We start from the raw sequence: 26848 nt of genomic DNA, 5'->3' as shown, positions 1-26848 counted from the left end.
CCCCCATCCACTTCATGTAATTCATCTTCAACCACCACTCTATCTCAAACACCCCATCACTTGTGATCCCTCATTCTGCGTTGTTATCTTCATAAGCATTTATGCTATCTAAATATACTATCTAATTTATACTACTGAATATAATACTCTACGTCAGTCTACTTGCTTGCTGACTATGTCCCCATTGGAATATAAGCTCCAAGAGGATGGGGGCTTTGTCCTGTTCTTCATCCTATCCCTCATCTCTACAACAGTGCCTGGCGCACTGTAGGAGCTCCATAAGCATTTCTTAAATGACGTTCTGCATCTGAGCAGTTCTCTCTCTCTCTCTGCTGCCACCACACGGATTCAAGCCCTCGCACAGTTCCCGGAGTGCTCCCAGCACACACTTGGCAACTGATGGTATGTGGGCCAGGACGGAGTGGGGGGAGCCCGAGGTGACTAGTCTTTACAAGTCCTGGGACCTCTCCAATCCACCCATTTTTTTCACGAAGCAGCCGGAGTAGCCCTCTAAGATCAGAGATCATGTCACTCCCCTGCTTAAAATCTTCCAGTGGTCCTCAAGGCCCAGCACACCCACCTCCGCAACTCCACGTCCGATCACTTTACCCCTTGCTCTCTACTCTCCATGCTCTGCTGTCCCTCCACCCAACTGACCTTCAGTACCAGCCACACCTCTGTCCTCCCCAGCAATCTGCAGGGATCTCCGCTCATACACCGCCTCCTCAGAGAAGCCTTCTCTGACCATCCAAACGGAAGTGCAGCCCTCTTCCTCTCCTGCAATCCCAGGCACCCTCCAGCACATCAATCTGGTTACTTCCTTCACTTCACTTATCACAGGCTGTTCTCATTTACTGATTTGTCGACTTAATTATTGTTTCTCTCTTTCTTACCTCTCTCTTCCCCGGCACGTATTCCAGTGTCCAGAACAGAGTCAAAACTCAATTAGTATGTGTTGGATAGAACTGTGTTTCCACTAGCATGATGGTGATGGTGATGATGATGATGATGATGATGATGCTGATGACGCTCATACTAATGATGCTCCCCACGGTGAGAGGCTGGTTTGATTCTGTGGATTCAAGGACTGACTGGAGCATGTTCTTGACCATCTAATTAGAGACAGAACCCATTGTTACCAGCTTGGTCTGGGCTTTGAAGCTAGAATGTGTGTATGTTTGTGTGTGTGTGTTTTCTTCATACCAGGAGACCTCATAGTCACATTAGGTACAATCTACCACCTGTCTCCACGGAGACCCACTCAGTAAAAGCAAAATGAGCATGTGTCAGGTCTCCTCTGTCACTCTGCAAGATGGGGTGGATTAACTGTGTTTGGTAGACAATGAATATTGAGACAGGAAGTGCTCAGATCAAGAGCTTCTCTTGGACCCTTTAGAGGTTCTTTGCAGCTCCTGCACTCACTCTGCCAGGAAGGATTCTGAGGACATGCTAGGGAAGAGAGACAATGCAGTTAACCAGACAGTGCTGGAGGGGGGGATCAGGGCTGATAGCCAACAGGGGCTATATCTGCAGAAGAAAGATTCTGGCCAGAAACTGAAGCATGATGACCTGTCAGTTTCAGTAACACTGGGGAAAACTTGAACTCATCTCCTATTGCTCCTAAAAAAGAGACATAGGTTAATGAACCTCAAGTCAGAGATGGAAGAAATCTCAAACAACTGTTTCATTTTACAGATGTGTAACTTGAACCCAGAGCGGAGAAAGGACTTTCCCAGGGTCATACAGAAATTCCATGACTGATCTAAGGCTAGGAGTCTCACTATTTGAAGGTCAGTGTTTTTCTCACACATGACATCACAGGTGTAAAACTAACACTGAAGCTAAATTAAACTAAGTTATACATGTATAGCCACAGAAACCAGCAAAAGCCTGTGTCCAAAACTTACCCAAGGGAATTCCCTGGCGTGGCAGTGCGGTGGTTAGGACTCCACGCTTTCACTGCTATGGGCCCAGGTTCGATCCCTGGTCAGGGAACTAAGATCCCACAAGCTGTGCCCCGAGGCCAAAAAAACAAAAACAAAAAACTTACCCAAATTCCTATGGCTCTCTTTTCCAGCTCACTTTCCTCTTGGTTCATGGCCAGCCTATTACAAGGCACAGGTATCACTTCCCCTTTGACTTCCAAGCAGATGCTACCAAATGAGGCAGGAAACAACTGAAAGATATCTGTTGGTAGACAACAGGGTTGCACACGAGACTTCAGCAGCGGGTGAATCATATGAGATAGTGAACACTCTTTGAAGCCATGTAAATCAGAAGTCATGGCTCTCACTCCAAAAAAATTTGGGAAAACAGGACCATTCAAGAATATCGAGTGTTCTGTGTGGGATGGAATGACTTGGGGAAAAAAAGAGGAAAAGAAGGTTAAGTCTACCACTCAGGGTTCTAAGTTATCAGGTCACATATCTGGGAGCTCAGAAGAATGTTTCTATAAAATATATAAATAAAAATATATTTCTAAATAACAAATGTGGAAACTGAGATCAAAATAACAAAAGATAAGGAACCACAAAGCACCAATCAGACCCCGGGTCCAATCCTGAATAATTACCTTGGACAAACAGTCTAGATACTTAATCTTTCTCCTTTATCTTTACAGTAAGGATAAGGATGGCAATAAAAACATAGTCATCACTTACTGATCACTATCTCTACGACAGGCAACGAGGTAAGCACTTTATATGCCTTCTTTCAACTCAGTCTTCATCTCAATCCCATGAGATGTAGGCATCATCATTCCCAATGAGAATCAGAGAGATGAAGTAATTTGCCCAAATTTATAACCAAATCGCAGAACCAAGATGTGAATTCAAGTTTAAGCTCTTAATCATTATATTTCAATCATTATATTTCAAGCTAGCACTTGTATTGTGCTAGCTCTTTGTTCATGCTCCCTAAATGATCGTTTGTGTCCCTTCCGGTTCTTATTCACAATCCTTGTCATATCCTCCACAAAGAAGGTGCAATAAGGCTCAATCCTCCATTGCCAACTCTCAAACCATCTACTGCCAAAGTCACTAAATTCCTGGTCAGCTAACTGGGGGAGGGGAGGCCAGGAGAAGAGCTCCCAGTGCTGTCCCTTCCCATCCCAGCTACAGAACTCAGAATCTAGCAGGCACAGGGAAAGGAGTGAGAACTGTAGCACCTAATTTTCTTTTCTGGGGATCAATTTCCCCTCTGGAAGGAGGGAGCTGGGCTACAGGGCCCCTGAGGGAACCAAGGAACCGCGGCAAAGGGCATGTGTTCCGCAAGTGACTTAACTTCTCAGTTCCTGTCCCATCTTCAAAATGAGTGATAGATAATAATTGCACGCACTTCACAAAGTTACTTAGTTAAATCAAATAATTCTCCAAAAGAGCTCAGCAGAGTGCCTGGGACATGGTAAGCATTCAATAAATGTTACCTATTATTGCTATTGCCATTACTATCATCATCATTCCAATTCCAGCATTCGCGGTGTCTCTATTAAGCCAGGGGATTCCTTCGTGAATGACTTTAATTTACAAATGCATTCACTGGTCTGTCTAAAGAGCGGCTCTAGAGCCCTGTATTTACCGCTTTCCCTGGCACACTGACCAGGTTTTCTGCCTCCAAAGGAAGTCTGCGACTTGCAGAACTGCCATGATAGTACCATCAAAGACTTCCCTTCCCCTTCTCTCTCGGCGGCGGTGCGAAGCTTCAGCTCTAGGGTTCGGGACCCCGCCCACATCAGCCACCATTGGTAGCCCCGTCGCTGGCGTGATTAAGGCCCCACCCCCTTCTCTCTGTGTCCACTCTGAGGCCATCTCCGGAAGCGGAGGGGCCGCGGAGGAGAGCCCGCGATGCATCCTGGGTTTTGTAGTCCATCTGTAAGACTGCAGCCTGAGAGCTGGGCCTCGCGACCCGGGGAACTACAATCCCCAGCAGCCGGGCGGAGAGCGGAGAGAGGGGGCACTCGCGTCACGTGGGCGCCGCCTGGGCGGGCAGCTTCTCAGTGCGGTGGCGGCGGCGGCGGCTCGGGGGATCGGGGCCTTTTGTTTGGAGCGGCGGCGGGGGGCCCCGGAGCGGCGAGGCCGGCGGCCTTCCCCTGCTCGCTCGGTCCCGGCCGCCCCTCGCGGGGGTGGGGGGGCCGCCCCCTGGGCCGGGGCCTCGTCTCAGGCGCCCCCGCTCCTCCCTTGGCCCGCCCCGCCCGGCCTGAGGGGAGGAACTGGCCGGGCCTCCCCGCGCGGCCCAGCTACCTCCGGAGTCGCCGCCGCAACCCTCTGCGCGCCGTACCCGAGGCTGCCTCTCGCCCCTCAGGCCGACGCCATGAAGATCAAGGATGCCAAGAAACCCTGTAAGATGGGGGCTTGGGCTCGTCGGGTTGGGAGAGCAAGTTGGGCCACGTCGGGAAGCCCCTTATTGTGGTGGCCTGGTTCGAAGCCGGTCGCTCCCAGCCGTCGCCCAGCACGGGATGGGGGCGGAGGGACCTTTGCAGCACCCGGTTCGAGGCTCCCTCCCCATCCCCCTACGCTCGGTTGACGAACGCTTGCCGCCCCCTAGCCTTTCCTCCTCGAGAGCTGGGAGGTGCAAGGGGGAATTTTTGTTCTGGGGTTTGGCAGGCAAGACCAGAGTTACCAGCTTCCTCTGAAGTCAAGTTGAAAATGGGTGGTCACAGATGTCAAGTTGCGCGGGGACATTTACCACTCTTTTTTTTTTTTTTAATTTTTTTTAAACTGATTTCTGAGCTTTCTGCTTGTGTCCTTGAAATCCCGGTGGGTTCCTGGGAGTTGTCTCTGTTGTTATAATTAGAGCTTTTAAACACGGCATGTAACCTACCGGTGGGTAAGTGCCGTGACTTGTTTAGAATAACAACTAGTTCATGTTTGTTTTTTAAAAAACAGAGATAAAAAGATCAAAGTCATCCGTATTCCCGCCACTCAGAGCTAACCACTGTTAATATTTTGGTGACTACCCGTAGACATTTTTCTACGACTATATATATAGCCTATACTTAAAAAAAAAAAACCAAAAAAAGAAAAAAAACCCCAAACTTTCCATACTTAGAGAGATCAACTTTTATTTGCTTCCTTTTATTTTTAGCCTTTTTAAAACCTTTTACTCCTGTGAATGGCTTATTTAATCACTCAGCCGTTGTGCTTGTCATACTTGAAGTTCATTCTTCCAGAGCGACTAGGAATGCGGGATGCATGCTTCTGTCTTAGAATTGTATTGGTGTTTTGCCATTTTGCAGTGTTGTGTGATCCTACCAACAGTTCTAGGAAATCTCTTGCCATAGAACGGGAGCACTGATACAGCCTTTTCCCGCCTGTCCGGTCTTGAAAACCTCCACGGAGAGGCAACATACCAAAGCACTCCAAAAACTGTTGTTATTTAAATGTGAGATAATTTGGTTCTCATTTTACTGGTGAGGAAAACAACTTACTGAGCCCCAGAGTAAATTTTCCAAGGCTGCACCAACCAACTCTGCTAACTGAGGTTCAGGGCCCTAAGTCACCTGACTCATAGTCCTGTGTTCTTTCCTTTGTACCTGTAGGGCGTAGTCTAAATACTTAGAGAAGCACAAACCTTTCTGATCTGGTAGTTTTATCTGCCAGTTAAAACATCTTTTTAAACAATGATTTAAAAAAAAAAAAGATAGCTGAAGAGTTCTCGTTCAGGAGTCTATGAAATAGTGATGTGAAGTCTTAAAATGAGAGTAATATAGAAATACTACTATTTTACTTTACATTTGCTGAATTAAATAATCTTGAACAGATGCAGTAATGTAGAACAGCTGGACATCTTCCCTCAACACATAGGTTTTCTCTGCTTGTGTTAGAATTTCCATTTAGTAAAATGAGTTTAACAATGACAAGCTCATATTCTGACCTAAAAATGACAAGCTCATATTCTGACCCTTATGGTATTATTTTATGTTTGCCATGACAGCGATTTGATGACTTAGATTTGGGCAAACTTATAATCAGGTGTGAATACCATCTCTGGCAAAGGTGTTTCATATCTAGCAAAGATGATAATTAAGAGTTTATAAAATAAACTTTAGGTTGAGAAATAAAAGAACACCTATTTTTTAGAAGTAATTTGCTTATTAATATATTGTGGTACATCGTGAGGCCATTAATGTTAAATAGAGTTATGCTGAAAAACCAGTCAATTAATATGATTTAGAAGTCTGAAATAACATTTCCAGTTTCCTATATGTAAAAGATGACTTTACTGTCTACTCAGCTCTTTACAGTAAAAATAAAGAACATCTTGTTCTTTTGTGTGTGGGAAAGAAAGTATTTCAACTATGAACTGTCATGGAAATATATATATATAACTGGAAAGTATTATTTCTGATGTTTCAAACCACTCAGTTTAGCTAAAGACACACTTGTTTTTGAGTTCTTGCGTAGGGTTTCTTTTTTTTTATAATCATAAATTTAGTGAGCACTTTGTATGAAAGGCACTATCTTTACATGCATTGCGTCATTTAATCCTTAGAGCAGCACTAGTAACTAAAAACTGTATCTCATACTAGTTAAACAAGTGACTTTGGCTTCACACATTTTCTTACAGTTACTCACCCAAGTGTTAGAAAACATTGCTTTTTGATACATCACTAGTATATACCAGCCTATAAACCAAATGCCTGTATTTAACCAGAAAATAAGAAAAGGAATTGGTTTCACCCTCTAAATTGTATAACTAAAAGATGAGCATTTGAAATTATGTGTTAATTCAACTCCAGGGGAAGAATGAAGTCAAACATTAATCTAATGAAAATTTTTTGCTAGAACCAAAACAGTGGCAATGTTTGCATTACCTTTACTTGTGTTTTTCACGCTACTTAAATAATAGTAAAAATCTAAACAGTGGCGTACCTCAACTGACATGATTTTTTAAGGTAAGGGTCAGCCTCTATTCTGCTTACCTGTAGAACATGTAACACGATTAACAGGGTGATAATAAAAGATTTTTTTTAATATACATATATATATATTTTCATTTGGTGCAGTGTAGGTTTGGGTGCCTGCTTTGCTAACCCAAGCAGTAAGGTATGTGAAGTTTTTGTCAAGACCAGAGAGAAGTATGTAGCATATGTGTGCCGTTTGCTTCTATGTAATTTGATTGGCCTGTTTGTAAATTGAGTCATTACTTAAGAATGATCACTTCCAGTGGATAGTAAGGTGCAGTTGGAGGTGATAGTTTCAAATATTCTCTTAGATGTAACTAATTTACCAAAAGGGGGAAAAGTCTTCTGAAGCTCTTCTGAGGAATTATAATACTGAAGATGTGAGTATGGTTTATTTTCTTAGTCTGTTTTTGTTTTTTGGCTGTACCCGGACCTCTCACTGCTGTGGCCTCTCCCGTTGCGGAGCACAGGCTCCAGACGCGCAGGCTCAGCGGCCATGGCTCACGGGCCCAGCCGCTCCGCGGCATGTGGGATCTTCCCGGACTGGGGCACGAACCCATGTCCCCTGCATCGGCAGGCAGACTCTCAACCACTGCGCCACCAGGGAAGCCCCTCTTAGTCTGTTTTAAAACAACATTTTTATTTGGAATGATTATTGGGAAGAGTGAAATGTCTTTTATTCAGGAACTTGAACCGTATCTGGTTCAAGATACCATTGCACATGCTCATCATTTTAGAATTTTGTGCCTTAAAATAATCCACCAATGTTTCTGAACATTTTCAGCATTTGGTTTCTCTTTCTGCTCAAGAGCAATTAAATTCTAGTTTGGCATAGGATCCCTTTGGGCTAAAATCTGCATGGGGCCAATAGCAATTAAATAGCTCCTTAAAGTTTCTCCGCTACCTCTTAGCAACACTTAACAAGACACCAAACTTTTATAATGCAGTTTGTTAGAAATTAACAGTCTGCTCTTGTGGCTAAAAAGGTGATCGGGGGCTTCCTTGGTGGCGCAGTGGTTTGAGAGTCCGCCTGCCGATGCAGGGGACACGGGTTCGTGCCCCGGTCGGGGAAGATCCCATATGCCGCGGAGCGGCTGGGCCTGTGAGCCATGGCCACTGAGCCTGCGCGTCTGGAGCCTGTGCTCCGCAACGGGAGAGGCCACAACAGTGAGAGGCCCGTGTACCGCCAAAACAAACAAACAAACAAAAAGTGATCAGGCATGTGGGTTTCTTCTTTTGCATACCTAATCTACCTAGTAGGAAAGATAATTTCTTGGTAGCACTCTGCTTATGCTGGTTCTGGATATTTTTGTTACTTATGGGGAACTAATGGCAGTTCTCTTAGGTTCAGGTGAGAAATAGAATAGGAGTTACTATTATTTTTTTGGAAGGCCACGTAAACAGATCATGAGAGATTCTAGGAAATGCTGAAAGTCTGTAGAAGGTAATGTTTATTTGCCATCATCAAAGTACTTATATTTATGGAAGGTATGTTTTGTTCTTTAAATGTATTTTGGTTCATTTTTCTCACCTTGACAGGGGAGAGTTTTATTCTCGAAAGAGTGAGAAATGTTTAGGCTGTATGAAGAAGTAGGATGCTTATGCACTGGTGACCTACTTTTAACCTGTCCCTTGGCCAGAAGCAACAAAGCTATAGATTTAGATATTTGCCTGATTTCTTTGGAAAGTGGTATTTTTCTTACCTCATGGAAGTATTAGTGGGCCACTGGTTGTCCTTAATAACTTTGTACTTTTATCACAGATCAATAAAGTTTGAGTTTTGTGCCCCCTCCCCTTCTCATTTTAGTTAGTGACAAAATAACAAGCATAAGTATTTGCTTTAATGCACTGGAAATTAGATCACTTGCTAAATGAAAGGAGTGGATCATAATTAAGAATATGTGTCTTCTGTGTTCTTGTTGCCTCTCCCATACTTTTTGAATGGTGATTATTTCTCTGGCCTAAGGAGATGAATTCAGAACTCTGCCGAGTTGAAAGGATCTCTGTGCAAAAGAAGGGACCTATAATGTTCTAGTTTGGATATTAAGGTAACCAAGACATTCATGGTCTGCAATATAGCATCTCCAGTTACTCTTCCTTTAAGAGCAGATACCCCTAAGAGAACAGACATAACAGGCTAGATGTGAGGTGAGTCTTGAATGGCCTCCCATTCATTTTAAAAGTGTGTTACTGGGAATTCTCTTGCAGCCCCCGCTTTCACTCCCAGGGCGCAGGGCGCTAGTTCAGGGAACTAAGATCCCACAAGCCACAGGGCGTGGCCAAAAAAATATATGTATCAATAAAAGTGTTTTACTTATTTAAGATGGCCTCCATTGCTAGCTACCCAACAAAATTGAGAAAATTTAGTTTCTTCAGCATCTTAGTTGTTTATACAAATCTATAGGTGACAAAAGCATTGTGCCTGTATAGAGAAATGTACAGAACCTTTTCTTGTTGAATCGTATGTTCCTGGTTTCTAATGGTGCACACACATATCAAATAAGTAAACTATGAATATATAAGAAACAAAGTAGGATTTTAGAGGGAACTAAATTTCCTTGACAACTTATACATAATAAACTGTTAAATACATGTTAGGCATTTCGTAATCTATGTATCTTAAGTATTAAATTATTTTTGAGTCTCTATCATCATGATTAAGATCCCAGAGAATAGAAACAGACCTTAAGGAAACTAAGGTCTGAGAGGTTAATGGCTTTTCCAACGTCATGTAGCCCAGTTAGTGAGAGAGCACCAAGTCCCAAACCCAGATGACGCTACCTCCCCAAATGTGCCTGTTTCCAAGTAGATTGACCTTCAACGTTATCAACCGCTAACTTTATTAACCACATACACTACAGAAGCCTAGTAAGTTTAATGAGCAAAGAAAAAAAGTTCTTTTTAAGGAGGTACTTTTCCCTTGGGTTACTTGAAGTGATTATAGGCCAATTTTATTACATTAAAATCTTAGAAACATTTTCAAGCCGTAGGTGATGACCTATTATTAAAACCAGATTGGTCCAAATTTTTCCTAATCTCCTGGGGCACATGACAAATATGTAATAAATGAAAAGGAATGCCTACCAGACCAGGAATTAAAAGGCCCTGGTCCAGCCCCAGGCATGCTGAGTTATGGGTTTTTAGAAGATACACGGAATAACACTTTGAAGGGAAAAGGGTGAGTTTCACATAGATTTGTCTTACCTCAAAAGTATTATTGACTGGGCTTCCCTGGTGGCGCAGTGGTTGAGAGTCCGCCTGCCTGTGCAGGGGACACGGGTTCGTGCCCCGGTCCGGGAAGATCCCACATGCCGTGGAGTGGCTGGGCCCGTGAGCCATGGCTGCTGAGCCTGTGCATCCGGAGCCTGTGCTCCGCAACGGGAGAGGCCACAACAGTAAGAGGCCCGCGTACCGCCAAAAAAAAAAAAAAAAAAAAAAAAAGGATTATTGACTGAATGCATGATTCAGGGTAAATGAAGCTTGTGGCTAATTAACTAGGTCCTAATTTGCTTTTCTAAAATCAGGATATTTATTTTTTATCCATAGCTTTCCCATGGTTTGGCATGGACATCGGGGGAACTCTGGTAAAGCTCTCATATTTTGAACCTATCGATATCACAGCAGAGGAAGAACAAGAAGAAGTTGAGAGCTTAAAAAGTATCCGGAAATATTTGACTTCTAATGTAGCCTATGGATCCACTGGTATTCGGGATGTACACCTTGAACTGAAAGATTTAACACTTTTTGGCCGGAGAGGGAACTTGCACTTTATCAGATTTCCAACCCAGGACCTGCCTACTTTCATCCAAATGGGAAGAGATAAAAACTTCTCAACATTACACACGGTGCTATGTGCTACGGGAGGCGGTGCTTACAAGTTTGAAAAAGATTTTCGCACAGTAGGTATTTCACTCACAGGCAAAAATCGATAACCATTCTCTTCCGTTTTTAAAGTATGAGGCTCGCTTTCTGTCTGGTATGTTTCTTAGACTAGTTCCCCCTGCTGATACAGGGGAAGTATGCATTCATGACTTACTTTTGATTGGAGCATTTAAACACCTTTATACAATGAGTAAAAACTGGCCAGAGTTGGGCCTATCGTACATAATATGGGGTAAAACCTGCTAAATTTAGGAACTGCTACAAAGCTACAGTAAAAGCAGACTTCAGTGAATTTGGCAGCTCTCACCTGGCCATTGTTTGGAGATACTGGTATTCAAATTACGGAGTTCTAAGTTTTTTTTAAGAAATATTGATATTTTCTAGTGATGAAGTTTTATAATATTTGTTTTTGTTGGTGCTCAATCATTTATTAAGCTAATATTTGAACATCTAGTTTGTGTTAGGTATTGTGCTAGGCACTGAGAAATCAGCTAGGAATAAGACACAGACTTAGCTCTCAAAGAGTGCCGTATCCTAGATCACACATTTAAGTGAACAATAAGTTCAGTGCACTATAATTAAGAAGTACAATGCATTATAATTAATACTATTGCTATGAAAAGAGGTGCCATGGGAACACAAGGGGGAGTGATACCTAGTAAGTCCTTAGAGAATTGAAAAGCTTATCTAAGCTGAGATCTTTTATAGTAAATATTTTATAATATACCTTTACTAATCTAAAATGAATTTAATAATTTCACATTAGTACCCAAACTATAATATAAAGACAGGAAATTAAGGTATCTATATTATCAGTAGGTAGATTCTCTGGTATGATCACACAAGAGGGCATAATGAAGTAGTCAGATTTAGATGCTTGTATGTACATAGATTGAACTTAATTTCTAAAGCCACAACTGCTAAGATTGATAAGGTATGTTTTACTGGAGAATCAAATACCATAAGTGGTATTGCTGTTGTGACATAACTTTCAAAGATGCTAAAAAACACAAGGTAAAGTTCCAAACAGTAAAAAGTACAACGCTTCCTCAGTTTATGTGGTGGTTGCGTTCCTAGCAGATTTAGTATGTATTAAAACCACGTAAAGAATACCTTGTGGGCTTCCCTGGTGGCGCAGTGTTTGAGAGTCCGCCTGCCGATGCAGGGGACACGGGTTCGTGCCCCGGTCCGGGAAGATCCCACGTGCCGCGGAGTGGCTGGGCCCGTGAGCCATGGCCGCTGAGCCTGCGCGGCCGGAGCCTGTGCTCTGCAACAGGAGAGGCCACAACAGTGAGAGGCCTGCGTACCACACACACAAAAAAGAATACCTTGTGTCTATACACATATAGATAAAATACTTCGTGTTTACATAGGCTCAGATAATTATAAACAAATTTTCCTACTGCTGCCTACAAAAATGTCTGTCATAATGTTCAAAGGTAATGCAGGAAAGGGTTAACTTTTTTTTTGCACAACTGCCCCACCCATTGCGGATGTCTGGCACCCCAAGTCCCTGCCCAGTAAATGTTAGTTTGATTCTCCCCTTCTCCCCATCTTTGTGAAAACTAAAAAGTCCCCACAGATTTCCAAAACTCCTCTAGAAGTAATACCACCACCACTGAGAACCACAGGACTAAATGAAGTCCCTAAGAGATTTTGACACAAAAGAAAACAAGTGAAAACGTGTGGGTTGTAAATGATTTTGAAGTTTTGTAAAGTACATGGAAATTATATGGTATAGTCAAGTATTTTGAATGCTTTCCTTTGTTCACTTTACAAAACTCGCTTTGGTGTTTTTTTACAGATTGGAAACCTCCACCTGCACAAACTGGATGAACTTGACTGCCTTGTAAAGGGCTTGCTGTATATAGATTCTGTCAGTTTCAATGGACAAGCAGAGTGCTATTATTTTGCTAATGCCTCAGAACCTGAGAGATGCCAAAAGATGCCTTTCAACCTGGATGATCCCTATCCACTGCTGGTAGTAAACATTGGTTCGGGAGTCAGTATTTTAGCAGTGCATTCCAAAGACAACTATAAACGAGTAACTGGGACAAGGTAGTAACTTTTTTGTTCTTAAGGCAGCATTCATGTTGTTTTCTACACAGAAATTGTGAAATCTATATATTAATGCTAGCTTCATCAAAAAACTAATGTGTATTGTGCAACAGCTAAAAATGTAGATGTGTAAGTGTAAGTTAAAGTGTTGCAGATAATACTTTTTTATAAGGCATGTGTGTAGACTCAAACTAAAATCATTAAATGTTTATATTTGGTTAGCATCATTTGGCATCAAAATTTCCATAATGAAAAGAGTGAATTTTTATCTGGAATAATTCCAATAACATTTTTATTTTCCAAAGCATTTTTCTCATTTTTATATAGATATATTTAAGCCTAAAGCTTGAAACATTCTTATTTGATTCACATTTAAGTGGAGTATTTGGCAACATTGTAATTAATTCATATAGGATGAATTTAACATGAACTCTTTTCTTTAATACCTGGAATATGAATGTGAAATGAGATTTAAAATTTTTCCTTATGATTCCAATATGTACTTTATCACCTTTTAAGGAAGCTGGAGGCTCCTATTTATTTAATTGAGGAAGAAAGATTTTAGGATGCTTTAAATTAGATTGATTTGTGAAAAAAACTCTGGCCACGCTGTGCAGCATGTGGGATCTTAGTTCCCAAACCAGGGATCAAACCTGTGCTCCCTGTGTTGGGAGCACAGACTCTTAACCATTGGACTGCCAGGGAAGTCCCGAAAAAAACTCATTTTAATGTAGTACTCCTATTTGAATAATACTTAAATTTAATTAGTACTTTATTTCTGTGGTGGCTGAAAGTCTACCTCCATTGAAACTCTCTATGCCAAAGAATTACAGGGAAGTACTACCTACTTCAGTCAATTCAAAAAGACAGAAATTCAGTCTGTTAACTAAATTCCAACAGTGATTCAGGAATAGAACCTGTTAGAAATTTAGGTGAGACTAGGGAGCAAAGGTTTTGATTTTAGGGGCTAGAGTGGCATAATTTCATTTTATGAGCATATCCAAAAGAATAATAGAACCAGGTTAATTTCTGTCTTTAACATGATGACCAGCCTGACATAAATGTCCTCACTGTATTCATATCGGAGTCATGTAAATGTTAATGTAGCACATTGAGTTGATTTCAGCCTTATCAGGCTAAGTAAATAGGCCTTTCACAAAATTATTTCCTGGAAACCATTTAGAATTACAATTTTTCTCCTTTTAATTTGTACGGTATTAACTTCTAGCACTCCTTTTTCATGCACACAAAAACATTTATTTTTAGCAGTTACAAAGTGTAAGGTATCAGGTGAAGATACTAGAAGATACAAAAGGTCTTCTGTGTCATGTTGTTTACACGACAACATTTTTTTCCTTTGGTTTATTCTTTGATCTGACAAATCTGTTTCTGCTGTTTTTCTTAGGTTTAGCAATATCTATCCATGTGTTTATTGAATCAATGAGTGCTCCATGCTTTTACTTGGGAGAAAGAATACAGTGTGTAAATGCAACTTACTAAGTTTCTTTATTTTCTTTAGCCTTGGAGGGGGTACCTTCCTTGGTTTATGTAGTTTGTTGACTGGCTGTGAAAGTTTTGAAGAGGCTCTTGAAATGGCATCCAAAGGCGACAGCACCCAAGCTGACAAGCTGGTCCGTGATATTTACGGAGGAGATTATGAAAGGTTTGGTCTGCCTGGCTGGGCCGTAGCATCTAGGTGAGGTTAACATTTACATCGTAATTAAAGTTGCTTATTGAGTTTTTAGAACGCAGTGTATCAGGAAGTTGTAAGGGGCTTCCTCTTACCCAGTTTAGTTCTAAGTTTTGAACACTGATGTCGTTTTAAAATTAAATATACATCAAGAAGTCTCCCCTGAATGTACTATAGGAAACTTTTTATTAGTTCTTGAGTATCCTTCCAGTGTTTCTCTATGCAAATACAAATAAATATCCTTATCCTCCCCTTACAGAAGGTAACTTTTAGAAGGTAACATTTATATACCATTATATAGTATACTGTATACAGTCGGGTCTCCTTATCCATGGTTCCGCATCTACAGAGTCAACCATCCTTGGATCGAAAATGTTTGGAGAAATAATAATTCCAGAAAGTTGCAAAAAGCAAAACTTGAATTTGCTGCACACAGGCAACTATTTACATAGTATTTACATTGTATTAAGTGTTATTAAGTAATCTGGAGATGATTTCAAGTACATACATAGGTTATATGCAAATACTACATCATTTTATACAAGGGACCTGAGCATCTAGAGATTTTGGTGTCCAAGGAAGGTCCTGGAACCAATCCCCCATGGATAAGAGGGAGGACTGTATAGTCTACAACAGCAGTATATCCTAGTCTGTTTGCCTGCCCCCCCTCCCTCTCTCGCTCTCTCTTTTTCCCCTCTTCCTTCCCTCATACCTTTCCCTCTTTCCCTCCCTACCCTCTGTCTTCTTCTTTTTCCTTCCTTTCCTCCCTCTCTCCCTCCTTCCTTTCTCCCCCCCCTCCTTTTTTTTTTATTAACAGCTTCATGGTATTTCATTGTATGAATGTATCATAGATTGATAGATGTTTGGGTGTTCCCAGTATTTTCCTACGTGCAGTTCATTGGGTCAGTAAGTAACCTTGTACATGTATACCTTATTTTATACATGTGTAGATTTATCTGTAGGCTGTATTCTCAAAATGTATGAAATGTTGTTATCAGCAGATTTGATTTTGTTTGTTTTTCATTTCTCTGCAGTTTTGGGAATATGATTTATAAGGAGAAGCGAGAATCTGTTAGTAAAGAAGATCTAGCAAGAGCTACATTAGTTACTATCACCAATAACATTGGTTCTGTGGCACGAATGTGTGCTGTTAATGAGGTAAAAAAAAATGTTTAATTATATGAAAAATGTGAGTTGGAGTTCTACATACATGTAGCAGGCTTCTTCGTATTCCTTAAGGAGGCCTCATAGGATCGAGATCTCTTAATCCATTAAATCCCAAGATTCATTAATATATATGTTACCTATCCAATTGTGATACTACCTTTAAAGAAAGTAGCAGATAATTCAATTCGGAAATAGGACAGAGATAATTTACATTTATTTCATATTTATCCAGAAACCTTTTCAGAAATATATAACCTAAATATCTTGAAGTTGTAAATCAAAAATTCTATATAAACAATAAGACGTTTTGAGGTAACTTACTATTGAAAGTGGGTGGGTTTTTTTTTTTCCTGCTAGTGTTACCTTTGATTAGTGAAGTACTTGGAAGTTTTCTTACTGCCCTCGGCTTCTTTACAGTGCTGCCTTGTTGCATATGGATCAAGCAGCATTGTACAGGGCTATGAAGGCACTGAGACCGTTCTTCACATGAAATTTGAATGATGTATACTTATAAAAAGCATGTACTGCTAGATTTACCTCATAATTGGGTTATTTTTATTTGAAGAAGACTGTATATACAGTTTTGCCTTTGTGTAATAGAGGTATTTGCCCATTTAATTTTTATAAATATCAATGTGTTGGGAATTTTACTTTTGAAAGGAATTCTTTAAAGGAATCTTTTAAAGGAATTCTTCATTTGTTCACTCATTCGTTTATTCATTGAGTAAATATTTACAGAGTACCATGTGCCAGGTATTGTTCTGAGCACTTGAGATAAATTAGTGAAGAAAACAAAGATCCCTGACTTTGTGGAGCTTACAGCCATTCTAGTGATGTAGTAAACAAGTAAATTATTCCGTATTAGGTGATAAATGCTATTTTTAAAAAGGAGAAAATTAAACAAAATAAAGAGAATTGAGAGTAGACCAGAGAGTGGCAGAGGACAAATTACTGAGTAACTGGGTAGTTAAAGGAAGGCTTTGTTGAAAATATGACTCTTAGGCAAAGATTTGATGGAGGTGAGAGAATCACGGGTGCAGATATTTGGGGAAAGGGAGGCTCCAGTAGAGAGAACAACTGTGCAAAGACTCGAATTAATCCTCTGAATTACTCTAAATTCAAAGTTAGAATACTGTCTTTTAAGTCTCTTAATAACAGTGTAGTACGTTAGTTGAGGGAGCCACTAGGAGGCATTTTAACCTAGGTTTGGGAAGTATTTCACTTTGAGGGGCAGACAGTAATCTGGGGTCCTTTTTGTTATCCCTGTAGGTCCAGATTTTCACTGGCCAATTAACAGTAATTAAGGCCATAGTTTACGCTCTTCAAACTCAGTGTGCAAAAATGTATACTCAGAAGTACTTATATTATTGTGAGAGTAGAAATAGGTTTTTTGGAGATTCAAACCAAATATTAGTTCCTCCATCTGGAAGCCCTAGGGGTTGGGTGGGCATGCCAGGATCCCAGTCAGTTTTGCTCTCCAGTGCTATAGATAAAAGTCCACGGTTTCTGTGTCATTACTGAGCATAAACTGCAACATGCTGACCAAGTTTACAGCTTGTTTTTAATCCTAAACATGTTTAAGATACTTTTCCTTGGTTTGTCTCCTTTTATCTCATCAGTAATATTTCTCCAAATTACTTTCTTTGCTAAATGTATTACTTATTGGCCATTTTCAAAAACAAGTCTTATCTATAATCATTTAACTAGGGTCTTTCCAGAACTTTTCTTTTTAAATTAGGTGTTATTTTTTAGGGCAGTTGTAGGTTCACAGCAAAATTGAGTGGAAGGTACAAAGTTCACTGACCCCCACCCCCAGACGCACAGCCTCCCTTACTGTCAATATCCAGCACCAGTTTGGTACGTTTGTTAAAATCGATGAGCCTACATTGACACATCATCACTCAGAGTCCATAGTTTACATTTGGGGTCACTCTTAGTGTACATTCTATGGGTTTTGTCAAGTGTAGTGACATGTCCTAAACTAATTTTTAAATATTCAGGATTATGAAGGCATATACCAGGAATGTAGTAGGCACTAAAAAAAGGTAGTAGTTGTTTATATTTGTAAGTAGAGATCTCATAAACTGTATTGTATTGTAAAATCTACTTGATAATTCTTTTTTCAAGTCATTTTCTTTGTTCTTTTCTTTTAGAAAATAAACAGAGTTGTCTTTGTTGGAAACTTTTTACGTGTCAATACTCTCTCGATGAAACTTTTGGCATATGCACTGGATTATTGGTCAAAAGGTCAACTGAAAGCATTGTTTCTAGAGCATGAGGTATGATATGAAAATAAAGTTTTGTGAATTTTAATAGCATGCTTTTAAATGCAGTTTCATATATTGTTCCTTGCCTGGTACTTTATAAGTGAAGTATAAAACTGTGATTTACGTAAATAGTATATTGATTCCCTCACTTCAGTTTGAGTTAGGGGGTGGGCGTTTTTGTAACCTGGCAGACATCCCTTTAAGATGAGAATCTCACAGTTCTTCTGAAAAAGAGAGAGCAGTATCAGGTCTGTGAGCTCGTTAAATACTGGGGCTGCTTGTGTACTTAGTGGGTTTGTTTTGTTAAATTGTTTTCTTTTGTTTCTTTTGTTTTTTATTGTTGTTTTTTGGCCGCGCCTCACGTGGGATATTAGTAGTAGCTCCCCAACCAGGGGTCGAACCCGGGCCCTTGTCAGTGAGAGCGCAGAGTGCTAACCACTGGACCGCCAGGGAATTCCCTCTTTCTTCTTTTTTCCTCCCCTGAGAGAACAAATGTTAAATATGAACAATAAAAATACATATGATTTAGCAATGAAAATCTCCTTAATCCTCCCACCACAGCCTCACCCCCACCTCCAGTGGTAACCACTGTTAACATTTAGGAGTTTATTCTTTGAGATTTTTTTTTCCTATTCGATCACAATAGCCAGTTAAATTCTGATCGGAGCAAGTACCAGTTCACAAAATGTTTTGGATTAAGTAAACTTACCTTGAATTATTTTGTTTGTGGTCAGGTGAATATTTTATTAAGCATTTTAATAATACAGATTCTGAGTACTTGTTTTGCTCTTATGAGCTTCCATGTGTCATTGTCACTGCTTTCGCTGTAGCGGTCAGAATGTGTACTCTTGTGCAGCTCCACCTGGCACGTCCTCTGCTGTGGGAACGGCAGGCAGAGCCAAAGGAATTTTCTTCAGGAAAGGGGGGGGGAGCCAGAATTGCAACAATAGTCCTAGAAGCTTTAGTGTCCAACAGCCACTCTTTATAAAAGAATATGTATTTCAAAGGTATATATCATATAATTAACTAGAAAATGCTTAGCTTCAGTTATAATACAAAAACATATACATATATATGTATTGGGTTGGCCAGAAAGTTTGTGCAGGTTTTTCTGCAACATCTTAAGGAAAACCCTGAACAAACTTACTGGTCAACCCAATATTTGTAATGTATGAAGACTATATACTACGAGAAAACTTACTTCATTGATTGTTTCAAGTAGACTGTTGATTGAAATACTGAGCAATTAAACATGGAATTCCATTACAAAAAAAAAGTATATATCGAGAATACAGTTAAAAAAAATTTTTTTTTACAATAACTGACGACACAGATTGGTAGCTTTCTGAATCGATGTTCTTAAGTGTGTTCTTAATAGTGGTTGATATTACATGTTCATTTCGAAGCTGCACTACATTACTAATTGCTTTTCAATTGTGCAGGGATATTTCGGAGCAGTTGGTGCACTTCTCGGGCTGCCAAATTTCAGCTAAAGCATCGGGTTTCTCTCTGTTAATCAGTGTCATTCAAGAGGAACTGAAAACCAGAGGTGTTATTCCTGCATTATTTGTCCCTGGGAACCAAAGGATGAAAGAGTAGCACTCTTCCTGTTGATTTTTAAGTATCAGAATGGTAAGCTGCTATATGTTGCCATATTAAAAAGAGAGCTCCAGTAATGTGAAGTATTTCTAAGTGAAATGCTTTCCCTCCTGTATATAGCCAGTGTTAAATCCTTAAATGCAATACAGCCTCTGATTAATGAGCTTCCTCTGAAAAAGATTTTCTATTTATTTTATTTTATGTAGCCAGCATTGCAGTACTGTATGTTCAAACATGAATCTTAAAGTCTCAGAAATGTTTATCTCATGGAAAGAATTCATTCTGAATATTTGTTACAAGTCTGTTCTATATGTGTGTTTTGGTTACTAGTAAGTGGACAGTAACATACCCTGTATCGAAACTTACTGAAATGGCAATCAAGGATGATCATTTTTATATGATTTTAGAAATGTTAAAGCAATATTAATTATTCATTACTGTTGTTTTCCAAACATACCTTCTCCCAAAAAGCATGTTTATGTGCTCTTTCCCCAGGAGTATAACCTTTTTCAAATGCCATAATTTAATTGAAATACTGTTGTTAAACATTAGCCTGAATTTTAAAATGAATCCTAGAAAATGCACATAGTTGGTGATAACTGCATTTTTTGTATTTTGAGTTTATTAGATAGTACATTTAATTTTTTTTTCTTTTTTTTTTTTTTTGCGGTATGTGGGCCTCTCACTGTTGTGGCCTCTCCCGTTGTGGAGCACAGGCTCTGGACGCGCAGGCTCAACGGCCATGGCTCACGGGCCCAGCCGCTCCGCGGCATGTGGGATCTTCCCGGACCGGGGTACGAACCCGTGTCCCCTGCATCGGCAGGCAGACTCTCAACCACTGCGCCACCAGGGAAGCCCCTAAAATGTTTTTTAATTGGAGGCTTAATTACTTATTTGAAAGTCCGTTCAGTGAGGTCCCAGGAATATTTGAATGGAGTATGGTTTATGTGTATTGGTAGGGTTCTGTGCTCTTCTCTCTATACCACATTTATCTTAGGCCCAAAGTTAGCCATTTCTGTTTAATTAGGTCTGAACCATCAAAGCTAAAGACTGTCTTCTACTGTGAACAGTAGAAAAAATCATTTGTTCTAAATAGATGTTATGGAAATTTAAAAGACGAGTTGTTTTGAAACTGGGAATCTGAGGCAGTATTGCAGAATTATAAAAGGATCAATGTTTCGTACATTCTGGTAATAAAAGCATTATAGTTCCAAAATTTGTAAATCCTTTTGCCTTGGAATTTATTCTATATTTTGAAGTCATTTTTTATAATGTTATAAATTTTTTCAGACTTTCACTTTGGCAGTAACATTTTGGAGGCCCAGTAGTTCAGCAAAGGTTTTTGAGACTGTTACTTATGGTTTAGCAAGTTGACTTGGGGAAAATTGGGAAAAACTGTTCACCTCCTTAAATTACAGTAAATCTGGATGTACTTTGAAGAGCTTAAAACTTCTATTACAGGAGGAAAGAGGTATTACGCTGTCTTTTTACATGACAGTTTTGCTCCGTAGAGAACAATTTTCAATTGAATCTCAAGAGGTGGTGCTTGATAAAGATATTTCTCCCTGTAGTTATGTTCAGAGGGAAAAGCACTGTGAAGGTAATTTTTAGAATGTAGAATATTTAGAACTTTGAATTCATGTCAGTCAGTGGTCATTTTGAAAACCTACAGTGTTTAAACATTTTCTTACTAAATGTTTCCATTTTCGTGACTAGATATTTCAGCCAAAAGCTATCTTTTTAATTTATTTTAGAATTGCATGATTGGGCATCTGTACAAGAAGGTTTTGCTTTTAAATGATAACTTCAAGTTTTATACCTGTGGCAAACTGTACGTTAGCAGTTATAGGTTTGGGGCTGTCGTCAAGAAGCAAATGGAATGGTAAACGTATATACAAGTTAATTTGATCAATACTTTGGTTAATTTGGGACTATGATTCATACTTTTTGTCTTTTGAAACTGAAGTTACCTGCTAAAATGCATGTAAAGTGAGCAACTATCTCACCACTGTGAGAAAAGCTCTTGGCTTTTCTCTTGTACAATCTAGAATTACTGGAGTAATTCTAATAAGTATTTCTAATAAGAACACAGAATTGTGATGAAGGCTGCCAAGATTCTAGTTTTTTATTATGATCCCAGGGAAATGCTTGTATAAGCATAGAGTGGTAAATAGGTTTGGTTCTAATCCCAATCAGCTTAATGCCTCAAAAGCTCTTATGTTCTTAAACAGTGCTAATAGAAATAAATGTGAGCAACATTAATTTTGCGTTTTCTAGCAGACAGAAATTCATTTAAATTATATATTTCTATTTAACCCAGTATATCTGTGTTACCATTTCAACATGTAATCATTATAAAAAGTTATTTAGGGGTTTTTTTGGGGTTAGGGGATTGTTGCTACTTAGTCTTCAAAATCAGTATGTATTTTACACTTAGAGCACAACTCAATTTAGACTAACCACATTTCAGGTTCTCAGCCACGTTTGGGTAGTGGTTACTGTATTAGTGTAGTTTCTAGAACTAGCTCTTAAAAATGAACACTACCATGTATTCATTAAAACTTAAATTTGAATCTGGACTTTTTAAATAATGTTAGAGAAGGAACATGTGAGAACCTTATTTTTTAAATACGTAAAGAGGGATAAGAAATACCTCATTTGGCCTAGTTTATTTTATTCAGACAAGCTGTATTTCTGACCATTCCAAAAAACATCTTACATTGCATCCTGCCATCTCATTATAGTAGGTATCATTTTTCTAATGATACTAATAAAGTTGCCCAAGACACATCCTGAGCATCCTCATCAGTCTTCAAAATGTATATTTCCTTCACTGCAGTACATTTGATGATTCCAGAGACTTACCCCACACACACACCTTATCTGATTGAACTTTGAGAAGCCAATTCTAAAGGACTAAAAAGAAACCTTTTTAATTCTTCATTGAGTTCTGTACACACAAGGAGAATCTTGTATATAACTTGTGGATTTAATTTCATTTTTAAAAATAACATTTTCAAATGCAAGGATCACTATCGGTTTGCTTGGGCGCTTGGTAAAGAACACAAGGTCTAGAACTTTCCACCACCACTACCACCATCCGTACCCCCAGAAGACTGCCTTTTAACCAGAGAGACTTTGAGAACTAATGGCCTTCAGTTCTACACCCTGACTTCTCCAGAGACAAAGTACTAGTAGACTTCCTTGCCTATTGACCAGGGCGTTCCTTGCTCAGCTACTATAGTTTAAATAGGTGGACTCTTAGTTTAGGTAAAGTTAGCGCTATTGCCAGTAATATATGTGGCGTCTTGACAGTCCTTCTAGAGGTTCAGATTGTTTGCCAAATATTAGACTGTGAAGATTCCTGAGTTTTTTACCTTTGCGTGCAGATGTGATGGTTGTATTCTCAGTACCAGTTCCTGAAAGTCCACTTCCGTAAGAAAAATGAGGCAGCTCAAAGGGAAAAGGTTTTCCTCTATGTCCAGCGGTATCTTGCCTTCTAAGAGCAGTCCATCTGGCCTTGAATCAAGGCATCTTGCCTTGATTTCTCAGGTCGCATTTTTGGGTGGAAAGCTTAGCAAGGCAGTAGTTTCCAAATGTCCTTTATAACCACTCTGCTTGTTATATGCAAAATGTTTCATATTTTAATATTTTGTTTTTTCTCTATTGAGCACTTTATGCTTTTTAGTCTGTTGCACTTGAGAATGTAGTTTAGAAACTTTCCCTCTTCTAAAGCCATGTAAAAACTGGATGATCACCAGAAAAATGAGTATGTGTTATTTTGCATTTAACTTACTGTTTTGTGGTATGTATAAACAAAATATTAGAAACGTACTGCATTTTTGTCATAATACTCTTTGACCTTATTTAACATGATGATTTGCCATGAAATGTCAATGATGTCCTATTTTCCCAATAAGTTTGTTTATTTTAGGGTGTTCTATTCTAATAGAGAAGGAATTCAGCCAACTTTGTTTCTGTCATCAGATAATCTCAGAAAGTAATGTTCTTTATCTATATTACTGCCTGTTTTCAATATTTGAGACCGTAGCTTTATATTTCTACTGAGCCTAGTAACTGATGAGCAAAGACCCCAAAAAGTGAGTAATTATTTTTCTTCCTTTGAGGTATTTTAATAGCCTATTGAAAACAAGGGTTCCATGAAAAGCAGACTGTCCCAAAAGACAGTTAGTTGCTCCATTCATGGCAGCATTTGAAGTGACAAAAACAATTTGTTCAGATATGTGGCATCATGTTTTAGAGTTCATTTTATTTGTGTTGACACATGTTGAGAGGTACTAGCTTTTGGATTCTCACCATAGAATGGTAGTAGTTACTCTCTCATAATGTTTTGTTATTGCCTGTAACGGCCAAGTAGTAGATATACCTTAAAGTACTATCAAGGGTGTGTGTGTGCGCGTGCGCTTTAATCTGTAAAGCTATCTGGAATTTTTATTGTGCTCTAACTTCAAAATTATATGGGCATTATTATAACTTTTCCGTTGTACAAAAAGAAACATACCACTAAATTTACGGATGTTTGAATGTTAGATTTATTGGGGATTTTTTAAATAGCCCTTTTCTTTAAGCTGTTTCTTCTTTCTGGTCATTGTGAGTTGGGATAGATGTGGGATAAACCCCTCCTAGAATTATTGCTTTTGTCAAACACAATTCATAGTGGGATTTATAAAACACAATTTTAATTATCTCTAAGTGAGTTGAAATATCATGGATTGTAGTCATCTACATCAAGTACGATAAAGACCATAAAACCTTTATCCTTAGGATTGCCTGAGAATAATCAGGTTGTACATGTGTCTGATATTTCCAGCTTAATAAATGTAGCTGTGAGTTGATGTTGGGACTTCAGGTACTACAGTTTGTACTGAATGATGTGTTTGAGAGGAAATCAGGTTTTTTCTCCTTCAGAAAAGAACCAAATTCTTTACAGTCTGGCTCTTTGTGTAGTCAAAAGACTATTTCTCTTTTTAGATTTTCAGTCTTTTTGCTATAGCGGCCAGTAATTTTGTGTTTAAAAGAACTAATGAGAAATGTATTTTTCAAAGGAGTGAATAAAGTTAAAATCCAAGGTTTTGAATTGTATAAATGTGCAACTATATTTCAAGTCTAAGATAGCGCTGATTTTTTTTCTATTTCTCAACATCTTTCAAACATGGCAGTACCTACGGTTCCAGTAGCTTTCAAAGAAAACATTTCAGTTTTGTATAATTTGTAAAATATACATAAATAATGCAGATAGTTTGCGATTATTTTAGCTTTATGTTGTGTCTCTGAATCATACGGATCTCATACCTGGCACAGTTGATAGTTGTCACGAGTATTAAGCCATTTTGAAATCTGCCACTTTTTTTCTGAGGTGCCCTTTTTAGTTTACATTTAGAAACAAAAGATAACTTTATAGACCTAACATTAATATTCTGGTCTCCTTGTCCTAAATACGATTAATGGAACATGGATGTAAGTCAGGTTAAGATGGTTTTATCATTTTTTTAATACATTGTATGCTTTGACTTTTTATTTGAACTACAATGAAACTTTGACTTTTTAACCGAAATTGAGTGGCATTTGTCTTAATTCTGCCCAGTTACAGATCAGATCATACCTAGAAGATGTTTGTGTTAATTTTACTTATACAAGCCATTTCCGTTTAAGTTGCCTTACTCTATCTGTTGCAGTGTTCTTGCCAAGTCTGAGCTCTGTCATGTTGGAATTATTCTAACACTGAATCTGTGATGTAAAAATGTATGATGTGCTACAAATTTTATTCATAATAAACTAAGTTATAGCCTATTATAACCTATAAAACATTTCTTGTAAATTGTCTAATTTATTTTTTCATTTATGTACAGTTTCTTATGTAAATTTTTAAAATACTTGTTGTGGTCTGTTTTATAAACATTCCTGTTCTCTTTTCCTTATGGCTTATTTGCATGAAGGAAACTTGGGTTTTGCTTGTTTGTATTATGTGGCCACTGAGCCAACTTCAGTACTCTCTACCTTCTTTTCTGTAGTTTTAACTTTTTCTAGTTTTGTTCATATTCTAAATAAATGTTAAAATCATGATTTTTATCTCCTACTTTGCAAATAAATTCTCTTAAGTTGTTTACTGTGTTATCTTTTTATTGTTTATATATTGTATTCCCACATTTCCACTTCAAATAAATATAAGGGTTTAATTAAATCAACTATAGTAGAATGTAAACTGAGAGAAAGGACATCGTGAATTCTTGCTTACCTCTGTATTCCCAGTACCTGGCACAGAGAAGGCATTCAGTAAAAAATACTTATTGAGTGAATTAATTGTAGAGGAAGTGTGTTTATCTTTCTAGTCTCCCTTTATAAGATGTAATTGAAGTTTTTCCCCACTTTCCTCTCCCCAGCCTTAGAAAGCACAAATGTTAGTTTAGCAGAGATGCAATGCAAACCTTCCTGAAATTTAAGCCTTACGTTTATTAACATGTGAAAAGCTTTGCTTTTCCTTGAACCGTGGCCTTGGTGTCCTATGCCAAAAATGGATGTTGACAGCAGAGTGGCCCTTAGATGCGCTCCCAGCAGAGATGCCGGAACACGTGCAGTACTTTCTTACCGCAGTTTGTTAAGGGTTACGTCACACACGCTTTTCTCTAAACCAAAACTTCATTTCTTTGCTTTTAATAGACAACATTTCTTAGTGTTGTTCTTGTAAAAGCTTCTATGGTGCTCTGTAATATGTGAGGAATTAAGTTGGAAAATTGATTTCTGTGTTTTCAAACTGATTGGCTAGACTCCAGGCATATAGGAATGGTTGAAAACATGAAGGCCAGGTAACTTGTGACGGTACATATCCTTTGTTTTAAAAAAATTTTTCAGTAGGATGAATAAAGTGTAAGACAGTGACTAAGGGAAACATTACGAGTTTGGTGTTGAAATATTAGATTGAGCTATACTTTAGCTCTCCAAGTGCATTGCAAGTGATTGGAAATAAGCTACTGAAGAGCAAAAGTACAGTTGACCCTTGAGCTACACGGGTTGCACTGTACGGGTCCACATACATGCAGATTTTTTTCTGTAGTAAATGCTGCAGTATTATGTGATCCGAGATTGGTTGAGTCCGCAGGTGCAGGGGAACTGAACCGGATGCAGAGGGCCAACTCTTAAGTTATACGTGGATTTTCAACTGTGCGGAGGATCAGGCCCCCCAAACTCCCCAGGTTGTCCAAGGGTCAACCGTAGTTGCAGGCTACATGCGTAGTTTAAGTGCTTCATTCAAAATAAATTTATAGT

General features: G+C 38.9%; 2 protein-coding genes across 2 annotated transcripts; one reads left to right on the top strand and one right to left on the bottom strand.

The window, feature by feature from the left end:
• Window positions 1-604: 604 nt before the first annotated feature.
• On the bottom strand, window positions 605-3774 carry LOC309805070 (uncharacterized protein). The gene is made up of 3 exons (XM_082622889.1): window positions 3598-3774; window positions 2051-2187; window positions 605-1112 (listed from the first exon to the last, which is right to left on the bottom strand). Exons 1-3 carry the CDS (start codon window positions 3728-3730, stop codon window positions 942-944), a joined length of 441 nt encoding a protein of 146 aa, XP_082479015.1. The 5' UTR covers window positions 3731-3774; the 3' UTR covers window positions 605-941.
• A 229-nt stretch (window positions 3775-4003) lies between these two features.
• Window positions 4004-25688, top strand: PANK3 (pantothenate kinase 3). The gene is made up of 7 exons (XM_082622430.1): window positions 4004-4336; window positions 10448-10800; window positions 12588-12841; window positions 14361-14537; window positions 15566-15689; window positions 17852-17977; window positions 19408-25688. Exons 1-7 carry the CDS (start codon window positions 4309-4311, stop codon window positions 19456-19458), a joined length of 1113 nt encoding a protein of 370 aa, XP_082478556.1. The 5' UTR covers window positions 4004-4308; the 3' UTR covers window positions 19459-25688.
• Window positions 25689-26848: the final 1160 nt, after the last annotated feature.

This window comes from Mesoplodon mirus (assembly GCF_964341445.2).
Source record: "Mesoplodon mirus genome assembly, chromosome: 5".
In the NCBI taxonomy this organism is placed as follows: domain Eukaryota; kingdom Metazoa; phylum Chordata; class Mammalia; order Artiodactyla; family Ziphiidae; genus Mesoplodon; species Mesoplodon mirus.
The sequence above is the reverse complement of the archived record's forward strand: the minus strand, read 5'-3'. Positions and strand labels throughout refer to the sequence as shown.

What these genes read in the sequence shown, in the direction of transcription:
- PANK3 (XM_082622430.1), top strand. Translation starts at nt 4,309, where the DNA reads ATGAAGATCAAGGATGCCAAGAAACCCT. An exon ending in TTGAAAAAGATTTTCGCACA is followed by an intron (nt 10,801 to 12,587) that starts GTAGGTATTTCA and finishes GTTTTTTTACAG; the next exon opens with ATTGGAAACCTCCACCTGCA. An exon ending in AAACGAGTAACTGGGACAAG is followed by an intron (nt 12,842 to 14,360) that starts GTAGTAACTTTT and finishes TATTTTCTTTAG; the next exon opens with CCTTGGAGGGGGTACCTTCC.
- LOC309805070 (XM_082622889.1), bottom strand. Translation starts at nt 3,730, where the DNA reads ATGTGGGCGGGGTCCCGAACCCTAGAGCTGAAGCTTCGCACCGCCGCC. An exon ending in CTTTGGAGGCAGAAAACCTG is followed by an intron (nt 2,188 to 3,597) that starts GTCAGTGTGCCA and finishes GTCTACCAACAG; the next exon opens with ATATCTTTCAGTTGTTTCCT. An exon ending in AGAGAGCCATAGGAATTTGG is followed by an intron (nt 1,113 to 2,050) that starts GTAAGTTTTTTG and finishes GTCTCTAATTAG; the next exon opens with ATGGTCAAGAACATGCTCCA.